A 14497-nucleotide genomic window follows, 5' to 3' on the forward strand; every position below is an offset into this window, starting at 1 on the left:
CTGAAGTACATTGTATACCAGGACTTGTAATCTCTGACAGATCAATTGATCTTCCAATTAGACAGAAAACAAAGGGCAGATAAAAGAAGTATTGGAATATTAATAATCTAACAAGGTATTCACCTGTGAAGATAGAGCCATGCCTTGTGTTCCTTTGGTGAAGAGAAATTTGTTCATTCTTTAAAGGGAAGGGAGAGCTTAGCCAGCAGCCAGGGAAAGTGGGCCATATCACTGAAAGTCTTTAAGTATCTAAGAGGCAGCTAGGTGTCTGAGTGGATAGATAAAACAGGAGAGTTGGAATCGGAAAGACTAGATCAAACATGACCTGGCACACAGACATTAAATAATACTTGTTTTGTTCCTTCCAGGGAATAAGAGCCGATAAGAAAAGGAAGACGCAAGTCAAGAAAAAGTAAGAACAGTGAAAACATTCTTGGCTCTTGTATAATTTCTGTACTGTTAAAACTGTTCTAAGGGCAGCTAGGTGGTATAGTGGATGGCGCACCAGCCTGAAGTCAGGAGGACCTGAGTTCAAATCAGACTTCAGACACTTAACACTTCCTAGCTGTGTGACCCTGGGCAAGTCATTTAACCCCAATTGCCTCAACAAAACAAAACTGCTCTACTAGGAGAAACAGTCAGAAGATCAAGGGATTCAGAACTAAATGGCAACTAGATCATTTGGGACAGTAGTAAAATTGTGGCCAACTCTGGACTTCTCTCATTCCTTAGTCAAAGTCTTTATTGGCAGCTGGGTGGAAGAGTGCATAGGGAGCTAGACTTGTAATCAGGAAGATTTGAGGCTTAACTACCTAACTTGTTCTGTGCCTACTGGTTCTACATCTCTAAAATGGGTTATAATAGCACCCACCTCAGTTTAAGATTTAAAAAAAAAAAAAAAAAAAAGACAAGAACTTCTTATGGTACTTATATAAATGTTTGCTACAATCAGAGTTTTCCCCAAAGTAACTATTTTAACTTATGGTTTTGTTTTAGTGTCTTTTTTTTTTTTTTCTTCTTTTCTCTTGGACCAAACTCATTATTTTACTGTGGCTTTAATAATTACACTACTGGGGCACCTAGATGGCACAGGGATAGAACGATTGCCTTGGAGTCAAGAGACCTAGAGTTCAAATCTAATTACTTAATAAAAAAAAAAAAATTCCATCTGTTTCCCATAGCACAAAATGCGTTTGGATCTATGGAATTCTTATTGCCTCTCAAACTCCAACTACTGTTTGTGGGCCCACCTAGCTTCTCTTATTGGGCCTATGGTTCAAAACCTTTCCCACTTAGTAAGATCTGCCAGAGCCTGTGCTTGGCTGATTGGCACAGGTTGTTGATTCTAGAACTAATTAAGACCTTAAACCCTTTAAGAACCAGATGACATTAATTATGTCAGGATAATGCTCCAAAAGAAGAGCATTTTATTTTTCCTAGACTTCTTATGTTAAAATCAAACCCTTGTCCCTAAATTTCAAACTTCATAAAATGTAACCAAGTTATTTTCCTCAGAAGCACAAGACTCTGCACATAATAAAGCACTTAATAAAAACTCAACTGCCTGACTCTGAAGCATAGAAATAGACTTACAAGTCACCAGTAGTATTGGCCATTTGAAATAGCTTCACAAAGCTATTATCTTCAGCACTAAACTTGAGGGTTTTTTTCCCCTAGGTCTCTTTCAAAAGTATCCGAGTCTGTTAAAGCTTCGGGAAGAAAAAAGGTAGGATCTTTCTTTACTTGAAGATCAAATTTTCTGTTCAGCTCGAGTCTTTTCAGCAAAAATAATTGAAAATCCCCTATTTCAATGAAAGTTCTTTTTTTTTTTTTTTCTTTTTCTTTTTTTCCCCTCTTGAAAGATAATGTTTAATTTTGCTGGATAGTTGATTGGTTGTAGTCTAAGTTCCTTTGCCCTTTTGGAATAGCATATTCCAGATCCTTCAACCTTTAAACTGAAAACTGCTAGGTCCTGGGTAATTCTGGTGTGGTTCCTTGATATTTGAATTATTTCTATCTGCTTGCAGTATTCTCTCATTGATCTGATAATTTTGAAATTGAGCTATAATTCTTGGAATTTTCACTTTCAGGAGGTGATAGGTAGATTAGGAAGGCTTTCTTATTTGAATTTGGAAGAGGTTTCTGTTTTCGTCTATGAATTGAGTGCCTTGCCTGGCAGGGTAGTAAGGATCAAATAAAGTAAGATATATTGTTTTGCAAACCTTAAAATACTTTTTTAAATGCTCACTAGGCTAGACACCAAGGCCTAAACTTTGGTTCCTCACATGAATATAGGTGGTTTTTTTTTCTTTTTTCTTTTACTATTTCTGAGACTTTGGAAAACTTGTTTAATATCTAATTGAAGTATCCAGCCTCATAAAATGAGGGGTTTGATATCAAATGGCACTTTGAGTTGAGTATTAAACTCCCTTCCTACTCTTCAATCATATAGCAAATAAAGGAACAGAATAATAAATAGTACCATCTAGTTGCAACACACACACACACACACACACACACATGTATAATAGAACCTGCTTTTAGATATTAGCTGTGTGATCCTGGATAAATAACTTAATTCTTTGTTCTTCAGTTTCTTTATCTGCAAAATAGGGATAATCACACCTACTCACAAGGTTGTTATTGGGGCTCAAATGAAATAATATATGTAAAGCACTTTGCAAATGTTATGCCCACATAAATGTTAGCTATTCTCTCCTCTGTAAAAACTGGTTGAGAATAGGTAGAGAATAGGGGTTGGTAGAGAATAGAAGTAACCCCTTGGCAAATAACCTCTATGCTATAGGGCTTTGACTTTTACTAGCAAACAACATAGAAGAACATCAGCAGTTTGTTCAGGTAGCTTCCCCAAGCCTTGACAATGTCAAATTGCAGTTTGATCACACTTCTCCCCTCCCACACATTTTAAAATTAAGATTAAGGGGTCAATGTTATGGAATAGCCTTTTTTCTTTTTCTATTAGAACAAAGCCTGACTTGGAGAACGACTCCTTTTCTTGATTTTTTTTTTTTTAATTCCTCAGTTTCCACAATGTTCACAATGCAAGCAGTATCTAGATGAGCCTGAACTGAAATATTTCATAGGAGACCCCAATAATGCTGTAAGTTTTGTGATGGGTTGGAGGGAAGGGGAAGGGAGCTCTTTACCTTTATCTTCCCTCTTAGTGCTTCTGTTTTAACTCTGAAATGCCTTTCAGGTGGAAGAAGCAGAGATGCTGGCTGACAAACTATTGTGCATTTTTGATCACACCGAAAAAGGTTTTGAGAACTACGACTATTTCCCACAACACAGAATAATAAACTTCAGGTAACATGGAGTTGGGGGTAGAGAAAAGGAAGATTGGAAAAACAATACTATTGAGAAATGTTTTTTCCTAATACATGTAAAGATAATTTAACATTCATTTTTGCCAGATTTTGTGCACCAAGTTTTCTCCCTTCTTTCCCAGATAACAAGCAATCTAATATAGGTTATACATATGCTTCCATATTGTTGTGCAAGAAAAATCTTTTCAAAAGGGGAAAAACCAATGAGAAATAAAAATAACAAAAAAAAAGCCTAAACAATTCCCAACAACAAAAAAGTGAAAATACAGTTTCAATCTGTATTCAGTCTCCATAGTTCTTTCTAGATGCATTTTTCGTCGTTCATCAAAATTCTCTGGTAAAAATTTGTCAAAGGGAATATTCTTTGGTCCTTCCTTAGGAAACCTTGAAGGATGTAACAGTCAAATCCATCTCCACAGACTGAAAGTTGCCTTCCCTTTATCAATGCTAGGATTCTTAATTTTCAAGTATCTGAGTGGCTAGTATTAGGTGAAATATTAAGCTAAGTACTATAGACAATTCCTATTCTCAGCAATATTATAATCTGTAAGAGAAAAAAAATTAGTCTCAAGTCAGAGACTTACTGAAATCCTGTTTTCAGATACTTCCTAGATGTATGATTCTGGGCAAGTCACTTAAGCCTGTTTGCCTTAGTTTGCTCATCTGTAAAATGAGCTGGAGAAGAAATGGAAAACCATTCCAATATTTTGGTCAAGAAAACCCCAGATGAGGTCATGAAGAGTTGGACGCAAGTGAATAATAAGTGATAATTTGAACTTACCATAGATACTTCTCATGATTACAGGGTGCTTCTTATAGCTTTTTGCTGGATTCTCACCACAACCTTGTAATACAAAAAAAAAAAAAAAATTTAGGTTTGTACCTCAACCACAGGTGAAGAAACTGAGGTTTGGGGCTTGGGAGTTTGCCCATGGTGATTACACAAATAATTGGTAGGTCTGAGGACTGAATCTTGGGCTTTCTGTAATGGCACGATCCATCTTATAAAAAAGGTGATATTGTTATCAGAAATACAAAATTCAATGGGAGCTGAGAAGAGGAGGATGGTCTCCTCATCTGAAGGAGAAAATTCAGGGGAGGCTTCAGAGAATACAGGAACAATGTCTTATATTATTTTTGAGAGGAAAATACCCTTTGGGAGAAGAGGGACTAGTACAAGGAAAAAACATTACTTAAAGAAATAACTTTGTAACATTTGGGGGATTGTTCTTTTCAGATCATGTAGAAAGCCAGAAAAACATTTACTTTTCTATAAATGTCATGCTAGACATTTGTATCAAAGGATATTTGTGCATAACAAAATAACTATAGGTAATTTATATTAACCAACTGGATTGTTGAGTATAAGACTTGAGTTTTCTTTAAGAGTAAAGTATATGGGCAACTAGGTGGCTCAGTGGATAGGGTACTAGGACCCGAGTTCAAATCTAACCTCAGACACTTAATACTTACTAGCTGTGTGACCCTGAGCAAGTCACTTAACCCCAATTGCCTCAACCAAAAACCCACAAAAAAACCCCAAACTTCTGTAAAGAATATAATGGTCTTGTGATGTAAGAAAGCTCATCTGTACCCAGAGAGAAGACAGTGGGAACTAAATGTAGTTTTCACTTTTTTTTTTTTTTTGTTTGTTTGTTTACTTGCATTTTGTTTTCTTATGTTTTTCCTTTTTTATCTGATCTTTCTTGTGCAGCATTATATTTATGGACATGTATTGCACATGTTTAACCCATATTAGATCACTTGCCAACGAGGGTAGGGGGACGGAAGGGAAAAATTAGAACAGTTTTGTAGAGTTGAATGTCAAATTATCCATGTATATATTTTGAAAATAAAAAGCTTTAATTTAAAAAAAAGACTTGTATAATATGATAATTGACATAAGTTTGTAAAAGTTATCACAAATTTTTTTTTTTCCTTCTTTTACCAGTATTTACGACAAATTAGGCCATCTGTGCCCTTTTGATACAGGCCTAGTTGAAAAGAATATAGAACTCTTCTTCAGTGGTGTAATAAAACCAATCTATGATGAAGACTCAAGTCCAGAGGGTAACACATTTAATATTAATTTAAACTATTTAATAAATAGAAACATGAACTACAAACCAACCAAAGAAATCATGTAAAACTAAACTCTAAATATAACAATTGTTTAACATATTTATTCTGGATTTTAAAATTACAAGTATTATGCTTAATTCTAGATCCTTTTTTGGTCAATTGATGTATGTTTAGATTTGGTTGTTGGTGTTTATATGTGATTCTATACAACTTCATTCCTTGTTTTCCCAATATGTTTGCTATTTGTAGTACTAGTTACCCATGTAGTATTAGCTCCCTTGCAGTATACTATTCAATAATTCTATAATCTCCCCCTGAACCCCACGCCTATAAGTAGTTACCTATATAAACTAAAAGGAAAAAGTATATACATTGTTTGTTTGTTTTTTTTTTTTCTTTAGGTGGTATCATTGCCAAAGCACTTGGCCCCATAAATTCATGGTGGATTACTGGTTATGATAGGGGAGATAAAGCTTTCATTGGCCTCACAACAGGTATCATGAAAGTTGACTTCAAAACAAGAATTTGAAATGCCTAATTTTTTTTTGTTGTTGTTGTTTAAACTAGATGCCCAAGTTTAATGTATATAATGTCTTTAACTTTCCTGGGTACTAGGAATATCTCAATATCCAAGATAGAATTTGTTCATGTGTTTATTAGTTGTCCTTTGCCCTTGAAGAGGACCAAAAATGACATCACCATGTTAAGTTAGTGTGTCCGACTGTGGCTCATCAATGCAACACCAGTTCCCAATCATCTGCCACAGGACACAAATGTATCATCATATTTGGACAACTTGGTCTAAATTCTGATCTATCTATAAAATGAAATTAAAGTATCATACAAGAGAAGGAAGAGCCGACTTTTCCCTCTAGTCAAAGACAGATCAAATTTTACCTGAAAACCACCCCTGTTGACTTACTGAATTGAAGCCTAAGTTCTTGAGCATCTGTTTGGATGTCATAGTTTAAAAGTGATTTTTTTTTTTTTTTTTTGAGCTATGGTTCCAAAAATTCTACTTTTTCAATATTCACTCTAATTTCTTTAAACAACCACCTTAGAACTGTTCCCATTAACTCCTTCCACATAGGTTTCCCCCCCTTCCCCTCATGGAATTTTAAAAATCAAATTTAAATGTATTATAGAGCCAAGAATGATTATATACAACTGTAGGCCCTGTTGGAAAGGCTGAGGCTGGTGGATTTCCTGAGTTTAAAGCTCCTAACTACAATAAAACTAATACTAAATAGTATATTCTAAATCTGGAACAAGTGTGTTTCTGCCAGGAATAGAAGGCCACTTTCAGGAAGACCATGGAGGAATAAATTGACTTAAAAATGGAGCACATTGTGGGCAGCTAGGTGGCACAGTGGATAGAGCACCAACCTTGAATTCAGGAGGACCAGAGTTCAAATCTGGTCTCAGACACTTAACACTTCCTAGCTGTGTGACCCTGGGCAAGTCACTTAACCCCAGCCTCAAAAAAAAAAAAAAGTGGAGCACATTAAAACTTCCATGTTGATCAACATTGGCTTGAGACCCCCTCCGGAGGCATCAATTTGATCTAAATCTTGATGCATTGAAGTAAAAAATCTACTTTTTCAGGTTTTGCTGACTATATTCTGGTGGAACCTAGCGAGGAGTATGCTCCCATCTTTAACCTGATGCACGAGAAGATGTATCTGACTAAAACAGTTGTGGAGTTTTTGCATGAAAATACCGATGCCACTTACGAAGATCTCATCTATGGCATTGAAGTGAGTGTCCCAACTCCTTAACACTGTCCTATGAAGACTTGACTCTTCAGAAAGTTGTAGCACAGCTTTAAGCTTTCAGACTTTACCATTTTTCTATTTTGCAAATAAAAAAAAAAGTTCAATATTATTTTACTGATAAAGGAAAACGATTCATTCTTGCCTCTTGTTTTTTCTCTATTATTATTATTATTTATTATTATTTTTTTTCTTAAAGACAAAGATTCCTCCCCCTGGGCTGAACTTTAGCCAGTTCACAGAAGATTCCCTCCTTCGACATTCCCAATTTCTAGTCGATCAAGTGCAAAGTTATGATGAGGCCCGAGACACTTATGAAGAGTCTCTCCTTGTTGCTCCCTGCATTAGGGATGTGACGAAATTAGCTGGTGTTACTCTGGGACAAAGGTAAGCGTATCATATCTAAGAAGAGATCATATATTACCCATGGACTAAAATGGGCTTCTCGTTTTGCTAACATGACCCACCTCTCCCCCAGACGCGCTGCAAGGCGGCAAGCTATGAAACACGCTCCCAAAACGAGCAAGAAGAAAGGCCCGAGCAAAGTCACCACCACCAAACTTGTCTACCAGATCTTCGATAGCCTGTTCTCTGAGGAAATTGATAAGAACGGTCAAGATGTGGAGATGGCTGTTAAGCGTCGGCGCTGCGGCATCTGTGAGGTAAAGCACATTTAACTTGGTTTGGAGACTCCTTCTGTCCCATTTCTCTGGCGTTTACATCTGCTTGCTACTTCGGCGGTGCAGGGTCCCACTGAATTCTCCCCGGAATAGCTATCACCTGGTGTCGGTAACTCATCAAGCGTCTTACCTGTGCAGTCTCTTACCTGTATCTCTTCTTCAGGACTCAGATTTTGGTCCATCCAACTTCCCAGAGTGTGGTTACCTCATTTGGACTAACTGCTATAATTGTTTCACCCTGCAATAATTGGGACTTTTTCTGTTTCTCTGAATCTTTCACTTTTTTAATTATAAAGGAGAAACTCCGGTGATTTGTTCACCCAGTGCTTCCCAATAAGCAGTCCTGATTCCGGCCACAATCTGGTGCAGTTACAACTACTTAGGTATATGCCAGATTCTGCTAGGTGAGCTCTAGAGCAGGATGGCTAGATGACAATTGTTTTAGGGTCATAATTACAACAGTCTACCAGAACAATTAGACTACTTCAGGAGTCCACTTAAAAGCATATTATTAGGCCAGTCTCACTTTCCTAAGCAGTCTTCCCTCTTCTATGTTTCACTTTTGTGAAATTGATTTTTAATTTGCTTTTTCTGAGCAAAAATAACTAATATGTATCACATGCCAGAGACTTGCTAAGTACTTTGTCATTTGAGACTTGCAACAACCCTGGCAGGTAGGCACTGTTAATTTCACTTCTCACTTGAGAGAACCAAGGTACAGAAGTAAAGTGACTTATCTAGGATTGCACAGCTATAAAGTATCTGAGGTTGGATTTGAACTTGCTTTTCCGGATTCCATGCTTAGTGTGCTTTATCTACTGTGCCACATAGTTGCCTCTTAAATTGGAAATTGTCATGAAAACAGTTCTTTTTTTTTTTTTTTTTTTTTTTTTTTTTTTTTTTTTTTTTTTTTTAATTTATTGGTCATACAGGAACTTGCATGTCTGGGTTTCAGACTTGAAATCTCGTGGAAGGGAAGATAAGACAAAGGATAGCTTTTGTATCTTTAGGCAGGGTAAAATTAGGAGCTTGAATGAATCATTAAACAAAAGCAGAAAATAGTTGTCATACTCTAGTCCATTACTGGCATTTTCTCTCTCCTACTAGCAGCAATTGCTGAGACTTGATCAGGAGCAGGCTTGTTAGCTTTTTTTTTTTTTTTTTTTTTTTTTTTTTTTATCCCCCCCCCTTTTAACTAGACATCAATGGGCCTCTCCCACTCTGAGGAAGAGGTTTGTACACAAGCAAAAGTTCTGAAAGGCTTTTTTCTATTAAAAAAAAAATTAACATCGGGATCTGCTGACCCCTTCCCTTTGCAAAGATATATCTCTACTGACATAACTGAACCTCAAAAAGCTTAATTTTGTGCTCTAAAAAGGAGTAATTTTAGTATCTTAAGTTCTTTTTTTTGTTTTTGTTTTTGTTTATCAGAATGTGCTTTGTGTTTCCACTACTGAAACTAAGTAGATGAAAGAACATATTGTAGCTATAGCTACCAAAGGACAAGACGAATAAATAGAACAGACAAGGGCAGGGAATTATCTGTGGGGGAAAGAGGATAAGGATAGTTCATTATTAGAACAGAGCACAGGTTAGAGGAAATAGTAGGAAGAAAACAAGCTTGGGATGGAGATAAGATGCAAGGTTGTATAAGATTTCAATAGTCATAATAATTAACACTTCAAGAAGTAACATTTAAAAGTATTCTTTCCAAACAGATTTTTAATTTTTATGCTTATACTAGGTAATGTGACCAGAATCTGAGTGGTTTTTTTGTCTTAAATTTTTAATGTTTCTCTTGTACTTAGATCAGCCATACCTCTCAATGCCTCTTCCCCTTTCTTCAAGAGTCATTCCCCTGCAACAAAGAGACAGGGTTAAAATAGTTTAACAAAACCAATGTATCAACCCACTCCCCATTTATGGGCTGTTCTGTACCCATTGTGCCCCTTTTCTTCAAAAAATAAAAGGAAGTACTAGATCTATAGTCCCTCCTTGGGACAAAGCTTGATTATCCCCATAGCATTCAATTTCTTTATTTCTTTTTTAAAACAAGTCTTTATTGCTATTTCCCCCCCTCCCCCCAGGTAATTGGGATTAAGTGACTAGCCCAGGGTCACACAAATAGGAAGTGTTAAGTGTCTGAGATTTGAACTCAGGCCCTCCTGTTTTCAGGGCTGGTGCTCTATCCACTGTGCCCCATTTATTTATTTATATATATATTTTACATTGACATGAATTTATTTCCTTCTTCCTTCACACACAGAGCTATCCTAAATAACAAATAAGGAAAAAAATCAGTATTCCAGATCAAGTTATATGTACATAGCTTGCACATAGCCATTTGTATATCGTCTCCTCTTATAGATTATGGAAACTTGAATTGTTTAACTTATTGACTTTATTGAAATATTGTCTATTGATTGATACTTCAAAAAAATCTGAATATGCAATATACTAAACTAGGATGTCTTCCTCTGAGAATAGGGAGTATCTTATGTCTCCTTCTGAGCCATGTTTATAGTTTAAAATTTTGCTGCATTCACTGTTGTCTTGTTTTCTTGGTTCTGTTTACTCTGCATTTGGGTACCTGAATCTTTCCATTATTCTCTATATTTATCATGTCTGTAATTTTTTATTGCACAGTAATATTCCATTGCATTCACATACTGACATAATCATTCCTGTAATTGATGGACATCTTCTAATCCTTTGCTTACCATTGAAGGATGCTACAAATATATTGGTGTACAGGGAGCATTTCCATAATATTCAATTATAACTGTTCTTTTAATTTACATGGGATTTATGTCTGTGCTAAACTTTCCTCACTTCCTACGTCAGTTTAAATCAGTTTATACACACACACACACACACACACACACACACACACACACACACACACACACACACAGTGTGTGTGTATAAACTTTAATATACTTTTCACTAGTTATAGTGGTTGATTATAGATGTTCTTGCTACCTCTAGGTTTGCCAGCAAGCTGAGTGTGGGACATGTAAAGCCTGTAAGGATATGGTTAAGTTTGGTGGCAGTGGGCGCAGCAAACAGGCTTGCTTAAGAAGAAGGTAAGTTTCTAACAATTTGAGATAACATACAATGTAGGTGACTACTAAGTAAAGTAATCTTTAGGGCTAGGTCCTGCTAGAGAACACAAATCTGAGGTAGGTCCTATTTTACTCTTATGACAATTTCTAAGTCTCTCCTCTCCTAGATTTGAAGGATAATTTCCATGGATATTCCTTTCACTATTGGTTTGTAATTTTTAACAAAAACTTTAACAATACAGGATGTAGTAGATGGAATACTAAACTTGGATTCAGGAAGACCTAGGTCCATATACTGTCCAAGGCACTTGTTGTGTGACCCACGAATTAATCACTTAACCTTCCTGGACCCCAGTTTCCTTTAACATAAAATGATGGGGTTGAATTAGATGACATTTTAATATTTTTTCAAGCTTTAAAGCTACAATTCTATAGACTTCAAGGACTGCTATGTCTAGGAAGACTTTATTTTGTGGACAAATGTGGTGGTAGGATCCTTTTTCAACTAGGCTAGCCTAAGACGATCAATTTGCAGCCCATCCTTGGGGCTCCACTTTTGAAGGCTGTCCAGTGTGGTTGGACCTGTTCATGCTTGGCCTTTTTCTGGTAGTGGAAGCTTTGAAAATCTGGACCCTGGTTATACATGCCCCAGAGAAGTATATAGCATGAGATCAATGTGAGATTCCTCAATAAAAATTTTTATTAAAAAAAAAAAAAGTTGGGAACTAAACCTGTGATATCATTGGTATTAGAAAATTCTGTCAATTCAGGTTTGTTACTTTCTCAGCAACTTATAATTTTAAAGCTTCCTAGGAAACAGACAATGACTTGCCCGTGATCACACCTTTAGTGTGAAAGGCAAGATTGAACCCAAGTGCTTTCAGCTTTGAGGTAAACTTTAGCTCTTTAGCCATGCTGTCTTATTTTTTTTCTTTTAAATCTTTATATAAAATAACTAGTGAGCCTTCAATAAGCTGACAAATCTGAGATTTCTTTCAAAATCAAACATGGATATTGATAATTTTCGAGGTGCCCAAATATGGCTATAAGGGAAGCAGACGAAGATGAAGAAATTGATGAAGATATTCCTATAACAGTACCACCCAAGAAAATGCTTCAACAGAAAAAGAAACGGAACAAGACTAGTATTCTCTGGCTTGGAGTTCCAATCAAGGTAATATTTAGAAAATTACTTTCTCATTAAAGAATTATTATAGTAGATATTAGTGGGTAAAAATATATCCCAGCAAATTTAACCCATGTCTTTAAATTGATTAACTGCTGAGTTATTTTTATAGGCTACTATACTTCTGTCATCAAAATAGTGCTAGCCTATGGCTCTTCCATCTTCCTTCAAAGTTTTATCACTTGGCCATCAGCCAGTGACACTCATTGCTAGTATACCACTGACAAAAATTGGGATAATCCTTGTACTATATCTTGCAGGATTATTGTAAGGAAAATATTTTATATACCTTAAACTGACATGTATGTGATGGGGAGAAGGGTGTACAGTAAGATCAGTTGGTTATTGATACATCTTTTGAAATAAAATTTCTTATATTTCAAATAAAATGAACAGGCATAGAAAGGAAATGACATAGGATGAATCTGGGAAGATGGCATAATAGGCCAGAAAGCTTCAAACTCTCTGGTTTTTCCCCCTTTCCCCCACAAACAAAACAAAATTGTATATCATGGCAAATACAGACAAATGAAAAACAATTAATACATGTATGAAATGGGACTAAGACTTCAGTCTTAGTCCCATTTCATACATAAATAAACATCTCCAAGCTAGCTCTGAAGAAACATCAATGGGAAGAACTCTGGGGCTAATTGAATTTGGGAGTATCCTCAGCCTGAATTATGGGAACTCTTGCCTCCAAGACTGTGTGGGGTCTCGGGTCTGAGTTTGGGAACTTTTGTTGATTAGGAATGCCAGCTCTAGTTGTGTTACTGAGACTTGGCTCTGGGCAAGAAAAAACCCAGCATAGTTGGTGAATGCAGAAACAGTGGGACGGGACACTGCAGGCACTTACAGAAGGGTGGAGATCTTGGTTTGAGGTTCTAGGTCAGATGGAAGAGCTGGATAATTAGACCACCTGAAAGTGGTCAAAAGCTGAGATGGGGAGGGGAGGAGAACACTGACAGGATAATACAAGAAATAATCAAAGAACATGTCCTGAAGTGATGAAACAAGAGGGGGAAAGTAGAAATTTTAAAAATCCATTAATCATCACCTCAAAAAAAAAATTCAAATATAGTAGAGCTATAATTAGAATTGTACATATCAGCAGTTACAGTAAGACTATAGATCCTGAAATTTTATATCGCTAATTAAAAATTAGGCCTGCAGCCAAAATATTATATCTAGCAAAATTAATTATATCTAGCAAAAATTACTGAATGAAAAAAATGAAAAATTCTTAATCTGTAAGTTCATTGAATGTCCAACCAGATCTAAACTCAATAGAAAATTTAACATAAGAGCCAGCATCAAAGACTAAATTCAAGGCACTCGATGACAGACTGTTTGTTATATTTTCCATGTATAAAAACAATCTGTCTAAGATTGACATTAGTAATTGGGTACTCCAAAAGAAAGATTGGGGCAGAGCTGAGTAAGAGCTGACTCTTTTTTGTTTTTTTTTTTGTTTTTTTTTTGTTTTTTTTTTTTTTGTTTTTGTTTGTTTTTTTTTTTTTGTTTTTGTTTGTTTTTTAAATAGATCATTTAGGAAAAGGTAAAAATAGTAATTCTCATATATGAATGAGATATAGAAGAACTGACAGAGGTATTGGATGAGGAATGCTCGAATTGGGAATAGGTTAAATAAGGATAAAAAGGGAGGAAAAGTGGGAGGAGTAAAGCTAAGGGGAGGGATCCATGAGTGTGGGAAGCATAAGTAACAAGGCAAATTAAGGAATAGAATTCAAAAGTACCAGTTAGCAGGGATAGGAAACAGATATATACGAACACAATAAGGATCAGGAGTAGAATTTAGTAGGGCCAGTAATCATTGATCTTTGCCAAATTCCATTTTAAACCATGGACAAGGGTGGTTTTTTTTTTTTTTTTTTTTTTTTTTTTTTTTTTCTTCCCCTAACTTAAAAAATGAACTCTTCTTTCTATAACTTTTGGGTTTAATTAATGTACTTGGTCTAGTGCCAGACTTCCCTTGGATACTCAACTATTTGTCTAATGAAGGTTACTTCAAAAATATGCCCTTTGTTTCCCTTTTCTTTAGGGGAAGAAAGGGTACAAAGTCTTTATATTTTATGTACAACTGGGGAGGAAAAGTACTTATCTTTTCTTAGACATCAACCTAGTTCATCTAAAAAATACGTTCATGTTGCTTTTTTTTTTTTTTTTTTTTTTTTTTTTTTTTTTTTTCCTGGTGTCTGGCAATTAATATCATGAGCCTTCTAAACTGGAAAGGACAGCTATAAACTTACCACTTGTGTGGAAGATGGGAAAAGACAATCTAAGCTGTGGGATGAAGAGCAGAGTTCTTGAAACTTTCTACTGAATTAATTCAAAATTGCCTATC

General features: G+C 35.8%; 1 protein-coding gene across 1 annotated transcript in view; it reads left to right on the forward strand.

Moving 5' to 3' along the window:
* Positions 1-14497, forward strand: part of LOC141538913 (DNA (cytosine-5)-methyltransferase 1-like) — a 41920-nt gene that overhangs the window by 7368 nt on the left and 20055 nt on the right. The window contains exons 5-15 of the mRNA XM_074260893.1: positions 369-412; positions 1678-1726; positions 3044-3121; positions 3218-3327; positions 5299-5417; positions 5831-5923; positions 7035-7186; positions 7401-7588; positions 7680-7863; positions 10870-10967; positions 11976-12120. Of these exons, the coding sequence (XP_074116994.1) occupies positions 369-412; positions 1678-1726; positions 3044-3121; positions 3218-3327; positions 5299-5417; positions 5831-5923; positions 7035-7186; positions 7401-7588; positions 7680-7863; positions 10870-10967; positions 11976-12120 (1260 nt within the window). The remainder of the gene's footprint in view (positions 1-368; positions 413-1677; positions 1727-3043; positions 3122-3217; positions 3328-5298; positions 5418-5830; positions 5924-7034; positions 7187-7400; positions 7589-7679; positions 7864-10869; positions 10968-11975; positions 12121-14497) is intronic.

The sequence above is a fragment of the Sminthopsis crassicaudata genome, chromosome 1, assembly GCF_048593235.1.
Source record: "Sminthopsis crassicaudata isolate SCR6 chromosome 1, ASM4859323v1, whole genome shotgun sequence".
Taxonomy (NCBI): domain Eukaryota; kingdom Metazoa; phylum Chordata; class Mammalia; order Dasyuromorphia; family Dasyuridae; genus Sminthopsis; species Sminthopsis crassicaudata.